General features: G+C 37.5%; 1 protein-coding gene across 1 annotated transcript; it reads left to right on the top strand.

The window, feature by feature from the left end:
• Positions 1–1,453: 1,453 nt before the first annotated feature.
• Positions 1,454–18,840, top strand: LOC125258119 (coagulation factor XIII A chain-like). The gene is made up of 15 exons (XM_048174962.1): positions 1,454–1,676; positions 5,748–5,902; positions 7,984–8,169; positions 11,987–12,238; positions 12,334–12,452; positions 12,560–12,667; positions 13,546–13,723; positions 13,824–13,962; positions 14,147–14,250; positions 16,230–16,318; positions 16,442–16,595; positions 16,686–16,964; positions 17,044–17,204; positions 17,294–17,430; positions 18,109–18,840. Exons 2-15 carry the CDS (start codon positions 5,776–5,778, stop codon positions 18,245–18,247), a joined length of 2,172 nt encoding a protein of 723 aa, XP_048030919.1. The 5' UTR covers positions 1,454–1,676; positions 5,748–5,775; the 3' UTR covers positions 18,248–18,840.
• The last annotated feature ends 1,897 nt before the right edge of the window (positions 18,841–20,737 follow it).

The raw sequence follows: 20,737 nt of genomic DNA, 5'->3' as shown, positions 1-20,737 counted from the left end.
GAGGTGGAGCCTCCATGGATCAGACTTGTTTGTTCAGCACATCCCACAGATGCTCGATTGAGTTGAGATCTGGGGAATTTGGAGGCCAAGTCAACACCTTAAACTCGTTTTTGTGCTCCTCAAACCATTCCTGAAGCATTTTTGCTTTGTGGCAGGAGCATTATCCTGCTGAAAGAGGCCACAGCCACCAGGGAATACCGTTTTCATGAAAGGGTGTACATGGTCTGCAACAATGCTTAGGTAGGTGGTACAGTATGTGTCAAAGTAACATCCACATGGATGGCAGGACCCAAGGAACCAGAACATTGCCCAAAGCATCACACTGCCTCCGCCGGCTTGCCTTCTTTGCATAGTGCATCCTGGTGTCATGTGTTCCCCAGGTAAGCGACAAACACACACCCGGCCATCCACGTGATGTAAAAGAAAACGTGATTCTTCAGACCAGGCCACCTTCTTCCATTGCTCCGTGGTCCAGTTCTGATGCTCATGTGCCCACTCTTGGTGCTTTCAGAGGTGGACAGGGGTCAGCATGGGCACCCTGACTGGTCTGCGGCTATGCAGCTCCATACGCAACAAACTGTGATGCACTGTGTATTCTGACACCTTTCTATCAGAACCAGCATTAACTTCTTGAGCAATTTGAGCTACAGTAGCTCGTCTGCTGGATCGGACCACACGGGCCAGCCTTTGCTCCCCAAGTGCATCAATGAGTCTTGGCCATCCATGACCCTGTCTCCGGTTCACCACTGTTCCTTCCTTGGACCACTTTTGATAGATTCTGACCACTGCAGACCGGGAACACCCCACAAGAGCTGCAGTTTTGGAGATGCTCTGACCCAGTCGTCAAGCCATCGCAATTTGGTCCTTGTCAAATTCGCTCAAATCCTCACGCTTGCCCATTTGTCCTGCTTCTAACACATCAACTTTGAGGACAGAACATTCACTTCCTGCCTAATATATCCCACCCACTAACAGGTTCCGTGATGAAGAGATAATCAGTGTTATTCACTTCACCTGTCAGTGCTCATAATGTTATGCCTGATCTGTGTATGATATTTACCATCTGAATCTAACCATGTCATGTCAACTAATGGAAAATTCAGTCAGCTGTTTATTATCATGTTAATTATTGTGCCTTTAGCCCCAAAAGCTGGGGCTCTTTTACCCCAAATACAATACTTTTACATATTCTTCCATTATTGAAAAACTGTTGCTTAAATTAACTTGAACAAAACTGAAAATCATTAACAAGGCCTGTCTCAAAATGTATTCAATAATTTTAGTGATTCTCATTTGCTACTTAAATCTACAACATTTTAAAAAACTCAAATATTAGATCAAATTAACACAGAATCAACTTTTCGTTTCATAATTTCATTGTAATAACTATATGCTTAAATTAAATTATTTTATTTTGCATATTTTAATTTGTCATGTATATGTTATCGACAGTATGCTATTGTCTGTCATCAAGAGTCAGAAGCAGGGTCACAGAGTTGTTTATCAGACTGACCTGATCTTGGGATCATCTTGACTTTGGACGATCTGGTTCCATGGAAGTATTTTTCTCCAGTGGAAGAGGAAGTCCTGAGCCTTTATTAATCAGCATGAAGCTCTTCACTGGTACATCTGCCTGGAGCCTCCTCAGCAGACCCATCTACTCTTCTACACAGACCGTGAGTCCAACGCTTTTAATGACTCTTAACTCTGAATTTAAAGTTTCTGAACTTTGCTTTCAGTTATTAATAATTTGACATTACATTTTTAACTCTGTAGTTTTTAACTAATTTCTGCATATTTCTCTGGCCTTAATAAATTCAAGTGCACATTTAAAACTGTTATACAATGAAATGTTTACCAGATGGTCACCGTTATTTTGCCAAGGTTCACCTTTATGAGATTTCTGCTGTGCATCTTTATTTGTATCTACCCGCATTCAGTGTTACCGTATCAGGGTTTTATGTAGCACATGCATATTAAAATAGATATTTTGTAATGTTCATCAAATTCATCAGTGATTTATTTCAGTTTTTGAGCTTGTAGAGATTTTTTTCCCCCTCATTGCTCCCACTTTGACACACATGACTTAACATTTGAGCAAAAGTAATTGCTATTAAGCAAAAATGTTACCAGAGTTGGGGAAAGTTACTTTTAAAAATAATGTGTTACAATATTGCATTACTATGGAAGCTTGTTTATGCCATGAAATAAAAAATAAAAAAGGTATTGCGACTTTTTGTCTTACAATTCTTACTTTATAAGATGCAATTGCGAGTTTATATCTCGCAATTCTGACTTTATATCTTGCAATTCTGACTTTATAACTCGCAATTCTGACTTTATATCACAATTCTGACTTTATATCTCGCAATTCTGACTTAATAACTCGCAATTCTGATTTTATATCTCGCAATTCTGACTTTATAACTCGCAATTCTGACTTTATAACTCGCAATTCTGATTTTATAACTCGCAATTCTGACTTTATAACTTGCAATTCTGACTTTATATCACACAATTCTGACTTTATAACTCGCAATTCTGACTTTATAACTCGCAATTCTGACTTTATATCTCGCAATTCTGACTTTATAACTTGCAATTCTGACTTTATAACACACAATTCTGACTTTATAACTCGCAATTCTGACTTTATAACTCGCAATTCTGACTTTATATCTCGCAATTCTGACTTTATATCACAATTCTGACTTTATAACTCGCAATTCTGACTTTATAACTCGCAATTCTGACTTTATATCTCGCAATTCTGACTTTATATCACAATTCTGACTTTATAACTCGCAATTCTGACTTTATATCTTGCAATTCTGACTTTATATCACAATTCTGACTTTATATCTCGCAATTCTGACTTTATAACTCGCAATTCTGACTTTATATCACAATTCTGACTTTATATCTCGCAATTCTGAGTTTATATCACAATTCTGACTTTATATCTTGCAATTCTGACTTTATAACTCGCAATTCTGACTTTATATCTCGCAATTCTGACATTATATCACAATTCTGACTTTATATCTCGCAATTCTGACATTATATCACAATTCTGACTTTATATCTCGCAATTCAGACTTTATAACTCGCAATTCTGACTTTATATCTCGCAATTCTGACATTATATCACAATTCTGACTTTATATCTCGCAATTCTGACATTATATCACAATTCTGACTTTATATCTCGCAATTCAGACTTTATAACTCGCAATTCTGACTTTATATCTCGCAATTCTGACATTATATCACAATTCTGACTTTATATCTCGCAATTCTGACTTCATATCTCACAATTCTGACTTTATATCACAATTTTGACTTTATATCTTGCAATTCTGACTTTATAACTCGCAATTCTGACTTTATATCTCGCAATTCTGACTTTATATCACAATTCTGACTTTATATCACAATTCTGACTTCATAACTCACAATTCTGACTTTATATCTCGCAATTCTGACTTTATAACGCGCAATTCTGACTTTATATCTCACAATTCTGACTTTATATCACAATTCTGACTTTATATCACAATTCTGACTTCATAACTCACAATTCTGACTTTATATCTCGCAATTCTGACTTTATAACGCGCAATTCTGACTTTATATCTCACAATTCTGACTTTATATCACAATTCTGACATTATATCACAATTCTGACTTTATATCTCGCAATTCTGAGTTTATATCACAATTCTGACTTTATATCTTGCAATTCTGACTTTATAACTCGCAATTCTGACTTTATATCTCGCAATTCTGACATTATATCACAATTCTGACTTTATATCTCGCAATTCTGACATTATATCACAATTCTGACTTTATATCTCACAATTCAGACTTTATAACTCGCAATTCTGACTTTATATCTCGCAATTCTGACATTATATCACAATTCTGACTTTATATCTCGCAATTCTGACATTATATCACAATTCTGACTTTATATCTCGCAATTCAGACTTTATAACTCGCAATTCTGACTTTATATCTCGCAATTCTGACATTATATCACAATTCTGACTTTATATCTCGCAATTCTGACTTCATATCTCACAATTCTGACTTTATATCACAATTTTGACTTTATATCTTGCAATTCTGACTTTATAACTCGCAATTCTGACTTTATATCTCGCAATTCTGACTTTATATCACAATTCTGACTTTATATCACAATTCTGACTTCATAACTCACAATTCTGACTTTATATCTCGCAATTCTGACTTTATAACGCGCAATTCTGACTTCATATCTCACAATTCTGACTTTATATCACAATTTTGACTTTATATCTTGCAATTCTGACTTTATAACTCGCAATTCTGACTTTATATCTCGCAATTCTGACTTTATATCACAATTCTGACTTTATATCACAATTCTGACTTCATAACTCACAATTCTGACTTTATATCTCGCAATTCTGACTTTATAACGCGCAATTCTGACTTCATAACTCACAATTCTGACTTTATATCTCGCAATTCTGACTTTATAACATACAATTCTGACTTTATATCTCACAATTCTGACTTTATATCACAATTCTGACTTCATAACTCACAATTCTGACTTTATATCTCGCAATTCTGACTTTATAACGTGCAATTCTGAGTTTATATCTCGCAATTCTGACTTTATAACGCTCAATTCTGACTTTATATCTCGCAATTCTGACTTTATAACGCGCAATTCTGACTTTATAACTCGCAATTCTGACTTTATAACTCACAATTCTGACTTTATAACTCGCAATTCTGACTTTATATCTCGTAATTCTGACTTTATATCTCGCAATTCTGACTTTATATCTCGCAATTCTGACGTTAATAACTCGCAATTCTGATTTTATAACTCACAATTGCGAGTTTAAACCTTGCAATTCTGAGAAATAAAGTCAGTATTGAGAGATTAAAAGTAACAATTACATTTTGTATTTTTTTATTTAGTGGCGGAAACAAGCTTCCATACATAACTCCCTAAAAAGGTAACTAATTGTGTTACTTTTTATGGTAAGTATGCATTACATTACTTTTGCATTACTTTTTCTCAGCTGGGCTGAGCTTGTTTGTTTTTCAATTAAAAAAAAACTGTTGAAGGTGTGACACTGAAGACTGGAGTAATGATGCTGAAAATTCAGATTTGATCACATGAATAAATGACATTTTCACAACATATTCACAGTTCAAAACAGTTCTTTTAAATTGTAATAATATTTTACAATATAACTCTTTTTTTTACTATATTTTGGATCTAATAAATGCCACAACGGTGACTTTCAAAAACATTTTCAAAAAATCTTACCGACCTCAAACTTTTGAATGGTAGATAATGGATTTAGACAAATGTTATGAGTAACTGTTTTTGTGATGGAGAATGTGACAGGAAGGCCCTTGCTGCTGCTACCGCGTTGCTCAGTTGAGAATGATATTTCATCAGTGCTTTATGATTCTCACAGTTTCACTGAGAGTTAGCTTTTCCTAAAATAGTCTAACACCATATTGCATCACGATCTTCCCACAGGGAAAGACAGAAAGAAATAGATAAAGTCTTGTTCATTCAACACACATGTAGACGCATGCACACACCTACTGTTTGTCCTTTCCTCTGCATCTGGGAAGAATCACAAAATGTCCATGTCAGGAATATAAAATCTCTGTATATTTCACATTTTTTTAAAAAAAATCTAACGTTAACATGTTCTGTCCTCCAGGCAAACATCAAGACATCTTGTGTACATTATGTCACTCCAACCCTACCCTACTTCGTCCTGGGGACATGGCCGTATTGCCATTGATAGATCAAACTCAGATGAGTCTAGTCTACCTGAGTTTGAAGCATTTGATTCTGTGACACCAAGAGCACCCAGTAAAGTTCTATTTATATTCTTATTCATTCATATTCAGTTGAGATTTTTGCTATGTGAATCATCCGTTTGGATGCTTACACATTTAGTGTAATTTAGTGTAATGTTCAATGAATGTTCTATAAACGTGGCTAATGTTCTGGCAAGGTTCTCTCAAAGTTATGAACAAATATTCTTCCAGTAATGTTAAAAGAATTTCCCTTCAAAGTTATCTGGTCTTTAATAATGTTCCCAAAGCTTTAGCACAAAAACATTATTTGTGACCCGTGCTGGCAAAATGAGTCGCAATGAGAACATTTTTAAAAATTTATTAAAATTGATTTATTGTTATTCTCACATTCTCTTATTAAAAACCTTCAAAATGATGTATGATTTGTTGGAATCCGACAAAAAATTACTGAGCTACACCTGTTTGAAGTCGATAGAGTCAGCAAAAGTCAATTTTGAGAAAAATCGAGTTAAAGTTTTCTGAAGGTTCCAAAACAAAGTCACCTAGTAACCATATCTTAAAATCCCCAACAAATTTGGCACAAACCAAGTCCAACCCCATATCTATAGGAAAATATATATATATATTCAACTTTTTTTACCCATGATTCCACAATTGTTTGACTATCAATAATGAAACAGACAGCCTATATATTAAGACCTACTATACGGATCTAATATAATGTTACAAATCAGATGTTTTTCCCCAACAGTTAACCGAAACGTTCACTTAAGAAAACATAACAGATAATGTTTGCGAGAATACTCGCCAAGACAGATTTTTTGAAATACTGTAATTCTGTGTAGTGTATATTGGGATCGCGCGCTGTCTAAGGCATCTCTGTGCGCAGGCTTCGGATCTGTCAGTCAGCGCGAGTAGGATTGATTTGTTTACATCAGCATGAGTTTCAAAATTAATAATTTCATTGGTTCAGATTCGTGCCATCGAGAATTCGCTATGAATATTCACGAAGTTGGAATCCTGCACTTTACAATGATAAACTTGTGCTGAGGGGAAGCGCCAGTAGTCGAGAAGCAAGCATTTTTCATGGTCAAAGGAAAGGTACTCCTCTCAGAAAAAAATACAAATAAAGATACTTTTAGATATTTAATTGCTATTTGGAGCATTGGAATCGCTAAATGAGGGCTTAATGAACTCATTTTTGTGAAAACCTCAATTTCGACCAAAATTTAAGTTTTTCACTAAACCAGCATATGCTGGTAAGGTAGGTTTTGAAGCTGGTATGCTGGTTTGAGCTGGTTTATGCTGGTCAAGTGCTGGTCCTATGCTGGTCCATGCTGGTCCTGGACCAGCATTAGGACCAGCATTGGACCAGCATGGACCAGCATAGGACCAGCATAAACCGGCTCAAACCAGTATACCAGCTACAAAACCTACCTTACCAAAATTAAGCCTGTGCGCATTTCGACTCATTTTGCCAGCATGGGTCACATTTATACTTCGATCATGGAATGTTTTTTTTTTTTTTAAAACACCAGTTAGATGTTTGTCTGACATATTTAAATGTTACTACTTGTTTTAGAATGTTCAGAGAACATTCAAAAGTAACGTTCCCATAATCTTTGCAGAATCATAAAATGGAATGTTACCTTAACATTTGCATAACCAAACATTTTTGTAAACATTTTTAAAACATTTAATAAAATGGACGTTTTGAACATTCAGAGAACATTCACAAATAACCTTTTCATAACTTAAAGGGATAGTTCACCCAAAAATGAAAATTCTATCATCATTTACTCACCCTCAAGTTGTTCCAAACCTATATGAGTTTCTTTCTTCTGCTGAACACAAAAGTAGATATTTTGAAGAATGTCAGTAACCAAACAGTTGATGGGCCTCATTGACTTCCATAGTATTTTTCCATCAACTGTTTGGTTACCCATATTCTTCAAAATATCTCCTTTTGTGTTCAGCAGTAGAAAGAAACTCATGGAACAACTTGGGGGTGAGTAAATGATGACAGAATTTTTTAAATTTTTGGGTAGATGCTCATCCATTGTCATTAATCAATAAGATTAGAGAAAGGATGCTTTAAAAACCATACAATTTTTTTTGTGTCTTTTTTTCCAGCAACACAAACTCTCTCGGTATTGGGTGTTGATATGCATGCAGCAGACAACAAGAGACTCCACAACACCAGCAACTACAAGAACTCCAATCTCATTGCGCGCAGGAATAATGAATTCTTCATCACCGTCAGCTTTAACAAACCCTTCAATAACCAGCAGGACAATGTGGAGATTGAGTTCCTGATTGGTGAGCAGATCTTTTAAATCATATAATTTCCAACTGTCATGAACAAACTTGTTGGCAATTTCTTAAAAATTTGGATGTGCTGCTAATAGAAAAATATAAATTTGTAGTTAGAAAGCACCACTAAACTTAATCATCAGTGGGGCACAAGCAATTTGTACAAAAACGTATAAATGAGATAGCACTAATTAAAGGTGCCCTCGAATGAAAAATTGAATTTATCTTGGCATTGTTAAAGCTGCTGTAGGTAACTTTTGTAAAAAAATCTTTTTTAAATATTTGTTAAACCTGACATTATGTCCTGACAGTAGAATATGAGACAGATAATCTGTGAAAAAATCAAGCTCCTCTGGCTCCTCCCAGTGGTCCTATTGCCATTTGCAGAAATACACCGCTCCCGGTAAGAAACAACCAATCAGAGCCAGGAGGAGTGTCTTAGCAGTGTCAATCAATCAAGCTCGCGTGCGCGCTGATCACTCCTCTCATGCACAGTGTACAGGCGTCAAATTCAAGATTACCGGTGTGCCGCAGCTTTGCTTATGGCGAAATAAAACGATGTTATATGCAAAGGACCACCCTGAAATCTACAAGTAACCACGCCATACATAATTTGTCAGTCCTGTTTTGAAATTATCTTAGTTGTGTAGTTCTTAAAAAATTAAACAAATCAAGCAGGGATACTTACTTGTCAAGCAGAAATGTGTCTGACTCTGCATCGGGTTTTAATCCGTTCAGGTCACGTAGCTCCCTCCACCTCGGAAAAGCCGCACCGATATTTACCCTCGTTTTATTTCGGGCTCTATCTAATTCTTTCTTTTTGGCTTTTTTATCATCGTCATCTGTCTTTTTCCGTTTACCCGTCTTTATTTTATGAGCAGGTGCCACTCGAGGAATTGGCAGTTTGGATTGTTTTTCCGCCCTAAGCAAAGCTGCGGCACACCGGTAATCTTGAAGCCTGTATGCGCTGGCGCTGTGCATGGGAGGGGTGAGATCAGCGCGCACGCGAGCTTGATGATTGACACTGCTAAGACACTCCTCCTGGCTCTGATTGGTTGTTTCTACCGGGAGCGGTGTATTTTGCAAAGGCAATAGGCCCTGGGAGGAGCTAGAGGAGCTTGATTTTTTCAAATTATTGTCTCAATTTACTGTCAGGACTTCAGGTTTAACAAATATGTAAAAAATTTTTTTTTACAAAAGTTACCTACAGCAGCTTTAAATAACAAGAGTTCAGTACATGGAAATGACATACAGTGAGTCTCAAACTCCATTGTTTCCCCCTTTTTATATAAATCTCATTTGTTTAAAAGACCTCCGAAGAACAGGCGAATCTCAACATAACACCGACTGTTGCGTAACAGTCAGGGTGTACGCCCCCAATATTTGCATATGCCAGCCCACGTTTCCAACATTATAAAAGGCATTAGACAAGGGCAGCCAGTATTAACGTCTGAATGTGCACAACCAAATCATCAGACTAGGTAAGCAAGCAAGAACTATAGCGAAAAATGGCAGATGGAGCAATAATAACTGACATGATCCATGATAACATGATGTTTTTAGTGATATTTGTAAACTGTCTTTCTAAATGTTTCGTTAGCATGTTGCTAATGTACTGTTAAATGTGGTTAAAGTTACCATCGTTTCTTACTGTATTCACGGAGACAAGAGAGCCATCGCTATTTTCATTTTTAAACACTTGCAGTCTGTATAATGCATAAACACAACTTAATTCTTTATAAATCTCTCCAACAGAGTAGCATTAGCCGTTAGCCACGGAGCACTAGCAAACTCATTCAAAATCAGAAGTAAACAATATAACAGTATACAATACTCACATAATCCGACGCATGCATGCCGCATGCATGACGAACACTTTGTAAAGATCCATTTTGAGGGTTATATTAGCTGTGTAAACTTTGTTAAGGCACTGTTCAAGGCAAGCGCGAGCTCTGTGGGCGGAGAGCACGGGATTTAAAGGGACCGCAGCATAAAATCGGCGCGTTTATAATGATGCCCCAAAATAGGCAGTTAAAAAAATTAATAAAAAAAAATCTATGGGGTATTTTGATCTGAAACTTCACAGACACATTCAGGGGACACCTTAGACTTATATTACATCTTTTAAAAACATAATCTAGGGCACCTTTAACACAGATTAGCCACAAAAACTTAATAGTTATGAATTGACATGAGCGTCTGTTGGAAATTTATCTGAAGGACAGTTCTGTTTGCTATGGTTGGTAAACCATCCTCTACATCCAAGTTCCAGGAGGTTTGTTTCCGAAAGCACTGGAGAAACACCAAATTTCTCCGCTATGGTACTATGGTAGGATAAAAGGACGTCAGAGAGCCACTATGATAGTTCACCCAAAACTTAACAATAATCTCATGTCGTTCCAAACCCATCTGACATTATTTCTTTTGCGGAACATAAAAGAAGATATTTTGAATAATGTTGTTAACCAAACAGTTTTGGTAACCATTGATCATTGTATTGACAAAAAACATAGAGACATTTCTTCTTTTACTTTCCATACAAGAAAATCATACAGGTTTGGAACTACTCAAAGGCTGAGTAAGTGATGACAATTTTCATTTTGGGGTGGACTATCCCTTTAAGAAAAGACAGCGTGGCAATCCATAGTATTGTGTCTAGTTAGTACTGAGCCTGACAAAAGCTGTGGAGGTGCCCACACAGCAGAGGAGGAGAAAAATAATGACAACAAGAAATGGATAGGCCTGAATGACTTGGCTTGAAATCGTGAACCAGAAATAGACATAACAAGATGGAATTACATCTGTGATGTTTTTAATGCTTGAGAGGAACATGAACTTACAAAAACAGTGCCATTAATGGACTGGATATAACTCTCACTGTTTAATTCAATGTCTCAATGTTAGTTTTGTGTTCATTATTGCCAGCTCAACTGCTGTCCTCTGGGAAGATGTCCTCATGAGATTTGGGTCCTTGTTACTGGAGGTGATCCTGAGAGCACCATTGTTCTTTGTTTTGTTTATTTAATTTAGAAATGACTTAAGCCAGATTTGAACTCAGCTTGCCCAAACACTAAGTATCTTTTTTGTCCATACAATCAAAGCCAATGGTATCCAATGTTGTTTTGGACCCTGCTGACTTTTCTTTGTATGAGCAAAAACAGTTCTTTAACTGCTTTAAACATACTTTAAAACGTCAGTTTTGTTCCACATATGAAAGAAAGTCATACGAGTTTGTAACTAGTAAATGACAGAATTTTCATTTTTGGTGGGTGAACTATCCTTTAAAAAGCCCTTATTTTACCTTATTACAAAGACTTGTTTTTTGGTTTTGGGGTCTACTTGAATAGGTTTTGATGCTTGAATGTCCAAAAAAACATTATTTTTCCTATATTTGACATTGATGCAGCTCCTCTCTTCCCAGTCTGTCAGTGACTCTGTTTAGTTCCTGTCTCTATGAAGCCCGTCCTTCAGAAAAGCACAATGTGCTCTGATTGGTCGGCTGGTCAAGTGTGTTGCGATTGGTCAAGAGCTTCGAGCATGTTCGGGAAATGTCACGCCCCTTACCATAACTGCGAGTTTCAAAACACTGCTAACTAACTCTTTATTTTGCGTATGCCTTGGGCAGGTATAATTTATATGAGAAATATTGTGACGTGTTTATTCCCAGAAGAAAACTCAAGAAACAGTGCTTCCTTTGGAATGGATTTTTGTAACTTTTCAGACTTTTTTAATGCTCAAACAGCAACATTACACACTAATTGAAAGTTGAAAATTTAAAAAAGCAAAACAGGTCCTTTTTACTAGCATTTATCTGTCCTCACAGGCAGTTCACCTGATGTACACAAGGGCACCTACATCATTTTGTCCATTGGAATAGAGAAACTTTCTGGGGGCTGGAAGAGTCGTGTGGTGGAAACACGAGGCAATAATGTGACAGTGGGCGTAACACCAGATGCCAGCTGCATCATTGGCCGCTTTCGAACCTTTGTTGTGATTGTGAGTGATTTTGGAAAACAGCGCACTCAGAGGAACCCTGACATCGATTTCTATGTGCTTTTCAATCCTTGGGACCCCGGTAAGTACGAGTACAACACTTTGTATGTGCTCTGATGTCACCTTTATAGATGGCAACAAACATAATGCATGTATTTTGTATATGTTGCAACACAGCGGATCAGGTGTACATGCCCAGAGAAACCGACAGACAAGAGTATGTGATGAATGATGTGGGAGTCATCTACAATGGAGAATTCAACAACATAACCACCCGTTCATGGAACTTTGGGCAGGTTGGCAGTTTTCTGGAGATGTTTGTTCACAAAGAGAACAAACAGTCTTCTGCTTACGGTGGACTATTCAAACTGACACGTTCATTGAACTATGTGTTTTCCTATAGTTTGAAGAGGGGGTTCTGGATGCCTGTCTTTTGGCTCTGGATGCTGGGAAAGTACCAATACTGTACCGTGGAAATGCCATTGAAGTTGTTCGGCAAGGATCAGCTCTGGTATGGTTCAAACTGACAAAGAAAAACAAAAAAGCAGGAGTTATTATCAAAATGTCAGAAAAGCTTGGTGATCACTGACTATCGAGTTCAGTTGCACTTTTGGTGGATTAGAAAAACATTGCATATATAACAAATATTGGTTATATGTGGTTTACATAGGCAAATACTTAAGAGTCTGTGATTGGATCATTATTGCTGTGATTAATATTTTTCTAGCATGTTATATGTTTGGGAACAGTTCTTTTAACCCTAATGGATGGAGTGTGTAGCTTTTCATTTCTTAAACAACCATGTAGGAAGATGTATCATGGCCATATTCCAGGATGACAAAGCCCAGATTCATCAGGCTCAAATTGTGAAAGAATGTTTGGGAGGGAGCATAAAGAATCATTTTCACACATGAATTGGCACCTCTGAGTCCATACCTTAAATTCATTGAAAGTCTTTGGGATGTGCTGGAGGAGACTTTACAGAGTGCTTGACTCTTGCATTGTCAATACAAGATCTTGACCAAAAATTGATGCACCTCTTGTGATGTTATTTTTTCCATCAAGAGGTGCAATTTTTGGTCAAGAACTTCCATTGACAATGCAAGAGTCAATTAAAAGCTATACACTGCATCAATTAGGGTTAGAAGAACTGTTGCCGAACATACAACATGCTATAAGCATAATAATCACTGTAATAATGATCCAGTCATGGACTCTTAAGTATTTGCCCATTTAAATCCAAACAGCAACTTTTCTTCGGGCTGGGCATTGTAGGATAAACTATTGTAATAATTTTTTTTTTTTTTTTCTGACATACTTCCTAAGCAGCTGGTCTTATATGAATTCACATGGCATGTATACTTAGGCTTTTTGGTGGTATATTTTCAGATGAACTCCCAGGACGATGATGGTGTCCTGGTTGGCAACTGGAGTGGTGATTACTCCATTGGCACCGCACCCACTGCCTGGACAGGAAGTCCTGAAATCCTGCTAAAATATGCCAGAGAGAGTTGTGTGCCTGTGTGCTTCGCTCAGTGCTGGGTGTTTGCCGGGGTGCTGAACACTTGTAAGTAGGGCCATTGGATGTTTTTTTTTTTTGTTAGTTCTTAAATTTATGTTATTTAGACCCTTGCAAAAAAGACTGACACTGTGATGGTCCCACCCAGTTATGCGCTGTCTCGGGATCCCTGCACGGGTCATCACCAATTACTGCTCAGCTCACGACAACACGGGCAACCTGAAGACAGATATTGTGCTGGATGAAGATGGGAAAGTGGACCGAAGCCGAACTAGAGATTCAGTCTGGTGAGATACAGTCTGATAGGTAATGATGGTCGGGTCTGTCCGCACCAGACCCTGTGGCGAACGTGAATGGACCAGCCGATAGGGGCCCGGCTAACTCTAACTCACATTGGACCCTGCCACATGCTTGGGACGGCCCTGATGATGGTTCAATGTTGTTAAGCAACAATGTCACTGTGTTTCACAGGAACTACCACTGCTGGAATGAGGTGTACATGAAGAGGCTGGATCTGCCTGAAAAATTCTCTGGCTGGCAAGTGGTCGACTGCACTCCTCAGGAGATCAGTGATGGTATGATCCTCAACATCCTCTACACACATAGGCTTTCCTTTAAACTTAACTGATAAATTAAGGAGGCACTATCCATGAAAAGATTAGAAAATTGGGATCCCATTACTTTGCACATTAGGCAATAAAGGCACAAATTTTAATGCTGAGTATATCTGTCAGGGTTAACCTTTCAATGCTGTTAACTAAGTTATTGTAAGAAAAATGACATAACAAATATGACCTGTTCATCAGTCATTAAAAAACAAAATTTCTGCCCAGCTAGCTATTCTACTGCTATTCTATTTATTCTGCTATTCAGCTATTCTATTTATTCTATCTACAACGTCACCAAGGCTTGCCCCAATCGGCCTGAAAGTGGCGCTACAGTGATCAAAAATACATAATGGCTCATAACTCCTAAACCATTCGTTGCAGGCTCAAGTGTCTTATATCATTGGAATCAATGGCTCAAGGCGGAATGTTGAAGTCCTAAGTATTTTAGTCCTAGGTATTTCGCCAGATCGGAATCAAACCAAAGCAGAAAGATTTTCTGGTGTCTGATTGTCAATAATTATTGGGAAAAAATTTGATTCACGTCCATGACGGGATGCCAAAACATTCGAAGTGGGCGTGGCCACTTTTACTAAAATGGCTGTCCCTCTTGAATGGAATGAGTTCATTTCACCAAACTCGGTACACATTTGGGCTTGGTCTGTGGTCACGTGAAAAAGGATACGGCAACTGGCCACTTGGGGGTGCTATAAAATAAGTCCAATCAGTCCGATTGACTTGAAAACTGGCATGCAATGTCTTTGTCCAAGCGATTATCTATGAGGATATTCACGTTTCTCGAAAAACACGGCTACTGACAGAGGCCGATAAGAATGACACTCGCTGAGCCTGTTTGACTCACGGCCCTAGAGGCCTGTGAAAAATTCGAGGGGGGCACCTTAGCTTTTTTCACATGCATAAAGGATTGTATATCATGTGATTTTTCGCACATGCCCACAACATTCTAAGTTATGGTAGAACTCCTCACTCAGAGCAACTCTAGGACCAACGCTGTCAATTTAATCAGTTGTTAAATGTTCAGGGATTGTTTCAAAAACTTATTTTTGTGAACTAGTCCTTGGTTTTTGGCTCACCTCGATAACTGTTAGAAAGCTTTAAAACATAGTTACAGGCTTGCTAAATAAAACATAATGGCCCGGTTTCACAGTCAGGGCTTAGCCTAAGCCAGGATTAGGCCTTAGTTCAATTAGGATATTTTAGTAACTTTTATAAATGTACACTAGAAAAAAACATTACTGGCGTGCATCTTGAGACAAAACAATGGCAGTGACATATTTTAAGATATAACTTATGAAATATAACATACACTTTAGTCTAGGACTAGCTTAAGCCTTGTCTGTGAAACTGGGGGAATACCTTTTTAAGCATGTGCCTTAAAACACTTGAACCCTGTTAATTGCTGTTTGCAGCTGTGTTTTTTATTATTATTTTATTAGAACCTTTAGTACAAGTTTTCATTTTATATTTCAGTTATTTTTGATGATTTTAAAATGAATTTATGTACAAATTGTGGTAACTAAATATTTTAGCTCCTTAAATGGAGCTAATATCCTATATGCTAGTCTTTTAAAGGCCTGCATATACTGTAGACCCTCCATCTGCTTGGAGATTTAAGGGATGTCTGAGGTTCTCTGTTCCATTAGTATCTGCTCTGACCTTATGCTTTTGAAACACAGTGTAACCTATAATAACCTGTAGTATTCCATGTGGAAACTTATGGACATGTAGTGGTGGTACCATAGTGCAGTGATGGAATCAGATGATAACACTTTAAACATGATAGATGATATACATACATGGCAGTTAAAAAAAATACCATGGTATTTCATGGTAGTGTTCATATATTCATCATGGTAATAATATAAATTATTTAATACCTGTTATGCTATATAAAACAAATAAAAAGTTATTTTCCTTCTCTCATTTAGGTCTTTATCGATGTGGCCCAACATCTGTCAATGCCATCAAAGAGGGAGAGCTCAGCTATCCATTTGATGCAAAGTTTGTCTTTGCAGAGGTAAGAAACATGTCAATACTCTTTGATGTTTTTACCTTTAGATTTACTAACCTCTTCTTTAATTTCCAAGATCTTAAAATCTCAGCATTCACAAAATGGATAAACACTTTCTTCTGTCTCCAGCTGAACAGTGATGTGATTTACCGTCAATCTGACAAATATGGAAATTCAAAGGTCATCTCTGTGGACACCGCATATGTGGGAAAGCTCCTTGTCACCAAAAGGGTGAACAGTAACGCATATGAGGATATCACTTCTACCTATAAATATCCAGAAGGTAAATTTAATTTGGTCCAAAAACACCTGGATATGGGGCATACTGGTCCACATTCCCTGTGAAATCTTTCAACCTTTTTCCTGACTCCAGGCAGTGACAAGGATAAGCAGACCATGCAGAATGCAGAGCGTCGTGGCGTTCCTACCAGGGATTACTTGCCAGTCGCTGAAGCAGGTGTGAACATCGAGATCCAGGCTGACACCATCAAAATTGGTGACAACTTCAAGCTGACAATGAACATAAAGAACCAGACCAGCCAAACCTGCACCGTCAGTGCCACCCTCACTGGCTCTGCCATGTATTACACGGGTGTCACCAGCATGACCTTTAAGCTTGAAAACAAAACAGCAATAGTGAAACCATGGAACAGTGAGTCAGGCTTTTCAAGTCTGTTGTAAGTTTAGGGCACATGCATTTTAAAACTAAAATCATTTCAATCATTTCACAGCCACAAATCTGATGGTAGATGTTCAAGCTGTGGACTATATGCCCTACCTGGTGGACCAGGCCAACTTGCTCTTTGTGGTGAACGGGCGCATTGAGGAAACTGGCATGTCCCTTTCGACAATGAGAGTTGTCACTCTCCGTCCTCCTGAACTCACAATAAAGGTATATGTCCTCTATTACAAACTGTAGAGGAACACGTGTCATATGTTTCATCCCTTATGTTAACAGTTGTCATTATAATTCAACTACAGGTGACTGGAACACCCCGGGTTGGCAAGGATCTGTTGGTCATCATCTCATTCCGAAATCCCCATAATTTCATCCTGAAAAATGTTCAGCTCCGCCTTGATGCACCTGGTCTGATAACGACCAGAATGAAATCATATGAGTAAGATGGAATAACCCATCACTGTTATTTTTACATTATCCAGACATTACTTAATTAGATGACATTAATTAGATGACTAAACACAATTAAACACAGTATTGTAATGCTGCAAGACATCTATAAATCTACAGAAAGGATGTACTATCTTTCTGAGGACCAGTTTGAGTTTTAGATCATTGGAGTGAGGACCAAGAGAGTAAAGTGAGGACATTTTGACTGGTTCTTGCTTTCTGAGAGCCCTTTAAAAGCCTGTTTAGGGGTCAAGACTTGGTTGTTGGGTCAATGATATAATTAGGTTAAGGGTATGTTTGGGTAAGGGTTTGGGTTAGGCATTTAGTTGTGATGGTTAGGGTAAGGAGCTAGAGATAGCATTCCCTGTTGGAAAAAAAAAACCCAGCATATGCTGGTTAGGTATGATTTGAAGCATGGCAGCTGATTTGAGCTGGTTTATGCTGGTCCTTAGATGGTCATGAGCTGGTTTAAGCTGGTCAAGTGCTGGTCCTAAGCAACTAGCTTTAGCTCAGGACCAGCTTAAACCAGCTCATGAACAACTAAGGACCAGCATAACCAGCTCAACAGGGTTGTGTCATTGAATATCCTCACAAAGACAGAGGTACAAGAATGAGTGTCTGTGTGTGTTTCTGCATACAAATACACTATATCCATTTCCACTTGCAGGCAGATTCTACCTGGTGGCTCAGTGCAATACACTGAAACCATCACCCCTCAGACTCCTGGGAAGAAGGTGCTGATAGGGTGTCTGGACTGCGCTGCACTGAGGCAGGTCACCAATCAGCTGGAAATCAACGTGGTGTAACGGATAACTGATTGCCACGGGGGAACGAGAGAGAAAAGACAGAGGAGAAAGAGAAAGGATGGATTGGAAAGGGTTCCCTGTACCATTTTGGTGTGTTGCTTTGCTTTCATGAGTAATATTTTCAAAAATTTTAGATTTTCTTTACAAAACAATCATATTCTTACCTGCCAACACTGGATTGTTAAAATAGGGATATTTTTATATATTATTATAATTTTTTTAATGCGCGAAGATTTCGCAAGCTCAAGTGAAAATATGACTTACATAAACAGAAAACATTAATGCGTGGGGAAAATAATCTTTCACATGCTCAGATTTTCAAGTATAGCCTATGTGCGAAAGTTTTCTCGAGCGTACGCAAAATTCTGAGAGTGTGAGAAAGTGAGAGCTATGAAATATAATAAAGGTCTATTGAAATTTAAAAGAAATTGTAAAAGATTCTTTGAAATTACACATGAATTTAAATTACATATGCATTGTGTAACTTAATTAACACAGTATTAATCGCAATATACTTCTGATTTCATCTGCTATACTAATGCTATGGACTATGTTTTACTCATGTAAACTAACAATAAAGCTTTAGCATGAAAGATTTGGAATTATTTGTTATTTATACTGCAACTCTTCATTTAGACATTAACACCTCACACCATGATATCATGTTCATTGTATCCACTGTAAAGGACATATTCAAAATGATATTCTGGAAAAATGTCACCTATTTTACTTTATATATTTCGCTTTTATTCAAAACTATTTACATTTCATAGCAAACCTTTTTAATGCACTCCCTGGCAATAAAACCCTGACCTTAATGTTGCTAACAACATGCATGAGCGACAAACTACAAGAATATAGATCATCTATCATAAAATGATTGAATCATAAAAATGGCTGTAACACCAGGTAGCTGGGGATGGGGTTGACAGATGGATTTCATCCGAAAGGATATGATAAGGAAGACAAGCAATTTTTATAAATATCAGAAATAACATGCACCTAGAGATTATACACAAACTGATTATAAAAACAGTAAAGAGTGTACATTTATACGTAGACTTTAATTTGTAAGAAAACCATCAGTGAGCTTCGTTTCATCGGCTTCATGAAGCACAGAATTCTTCCACTGTTTAGTTGGTTTCTGTAGAGTTGTTTGGGAACGAATAAAGGTATGAAATGTTACAGATTGTGACATGTTTCCTAGCCTTTCCCTTTCATTATTTAAGATGATTACAGATAAAATCTGCTTCGCTTATTTTCAAGAAAGAAAGGAAAACTCTGCTGACGCAACCGAGTCCTTACCTCATTCAGCTCCACTCCCTCCATTTCAATGAAACATGAGTTTAGACAGAGCCAGCTCTACTGCTGCTGGAATCCCCCCCCCCCCCCTTTTTTTCTTTTTTTTCCGTCTCCCCTGCTTTCCCCTCGCCCACCTGAATGAGTCACCATGGAAAACCTCTCAAGCTACTCAGTAATTGGATGGGGACAAACACATTAAACAGGGATTCCCTATGCAGTCGAAATGACAGTTCATTTAACTTTGAGCTGACAATTCACTCGTGAGTTTTTGGGGTTCCTAATAAGACTCGCTGTCTAATATTATTGGTCTCAGGCAAAATATGTGCCTTTCTTATCAAAGAGACCACATAACCAAGTTCAATTATAACTGTTATCGCACATCTCCACCGCAAGATGGAGACAAAACATGAATAAAAACCTGCTATTGTTTGTACTCCTATAGCATTTTCTATAAAGTAAATCCTTGATATTGCATCCCTCCCTGCATTGCAACACAAGTTTTTTTTTTACGCCTACGTTATGCAACTGCTCGTTTTTCTTGAAAGGCTTAACGCACGAATCTGCATTAAAATTATATTGCTCATCTACATACCATAAATGACATAAATGCAATTTACGTGATGTTGACATATATAGTCCGTCATTTGTTTCATGTAATGTTGAATAGTAATCATCCATACTGTCAATGGCCAAAGAAAATTCGATGAGATTGTAAAGTGTCCTCAGGGCATCAGTCTATTGGGTTCTGTATAGTCTGGACTCTAAATGAACTGTCAGGGGACCTAATTACTCAGCAGCAGCGAAGAGCACACGGTTTCTACTCACTCACTGGTCGGATTCTCCTTCAGCTAGAATGCCCTAGGTAACTTTTTAGTATTCTCCTCCTGAAGTCAGTGTCTCCGAAAAAAATTGGTGCGCATTGATACTCAGTACTCATTGGTTGGCTACGAATTCCGCTGACGTCAGCGGGAAATAACTTCTTTTTTTTTCAGTGATACAGACATCACTACCTTTCTCTCAGTTGTAACGTAACTCATCTCAGCCCATATAAAATGATTTCTCATCTTTCATTGGGCGTTTCATTTTCAGTAACACCTCTATTATAACATACTAAGTACGTCATTTATTAGTATTAGGCCTACTCAGTACTTTTTTTCTTTGATCATCTTTATCAACTTCTTCATATGT

The sequence above is a fragment of the Megalobrama amblycephala genome, linkage group LG22 (genome assembly GCF_018812025.1).
Source record: "Megalobrama amblycephala isolate DHTTF-2021 linkage group LG22, ASM1881202v1, whole genome shotgun sequence".
Lineage (NCBI taxonomy): Eukaryota > Metazoa > Chordata > Actinopteri > Cypriniformes > Xenocyprididae > Megalobrama > Megalobrama amblycephala.
The sequence above is the reverse complement of the archived record's forward strand: the minus strand, read 5'-3'. Positions and strand labels throughout refer to the sequence as shown.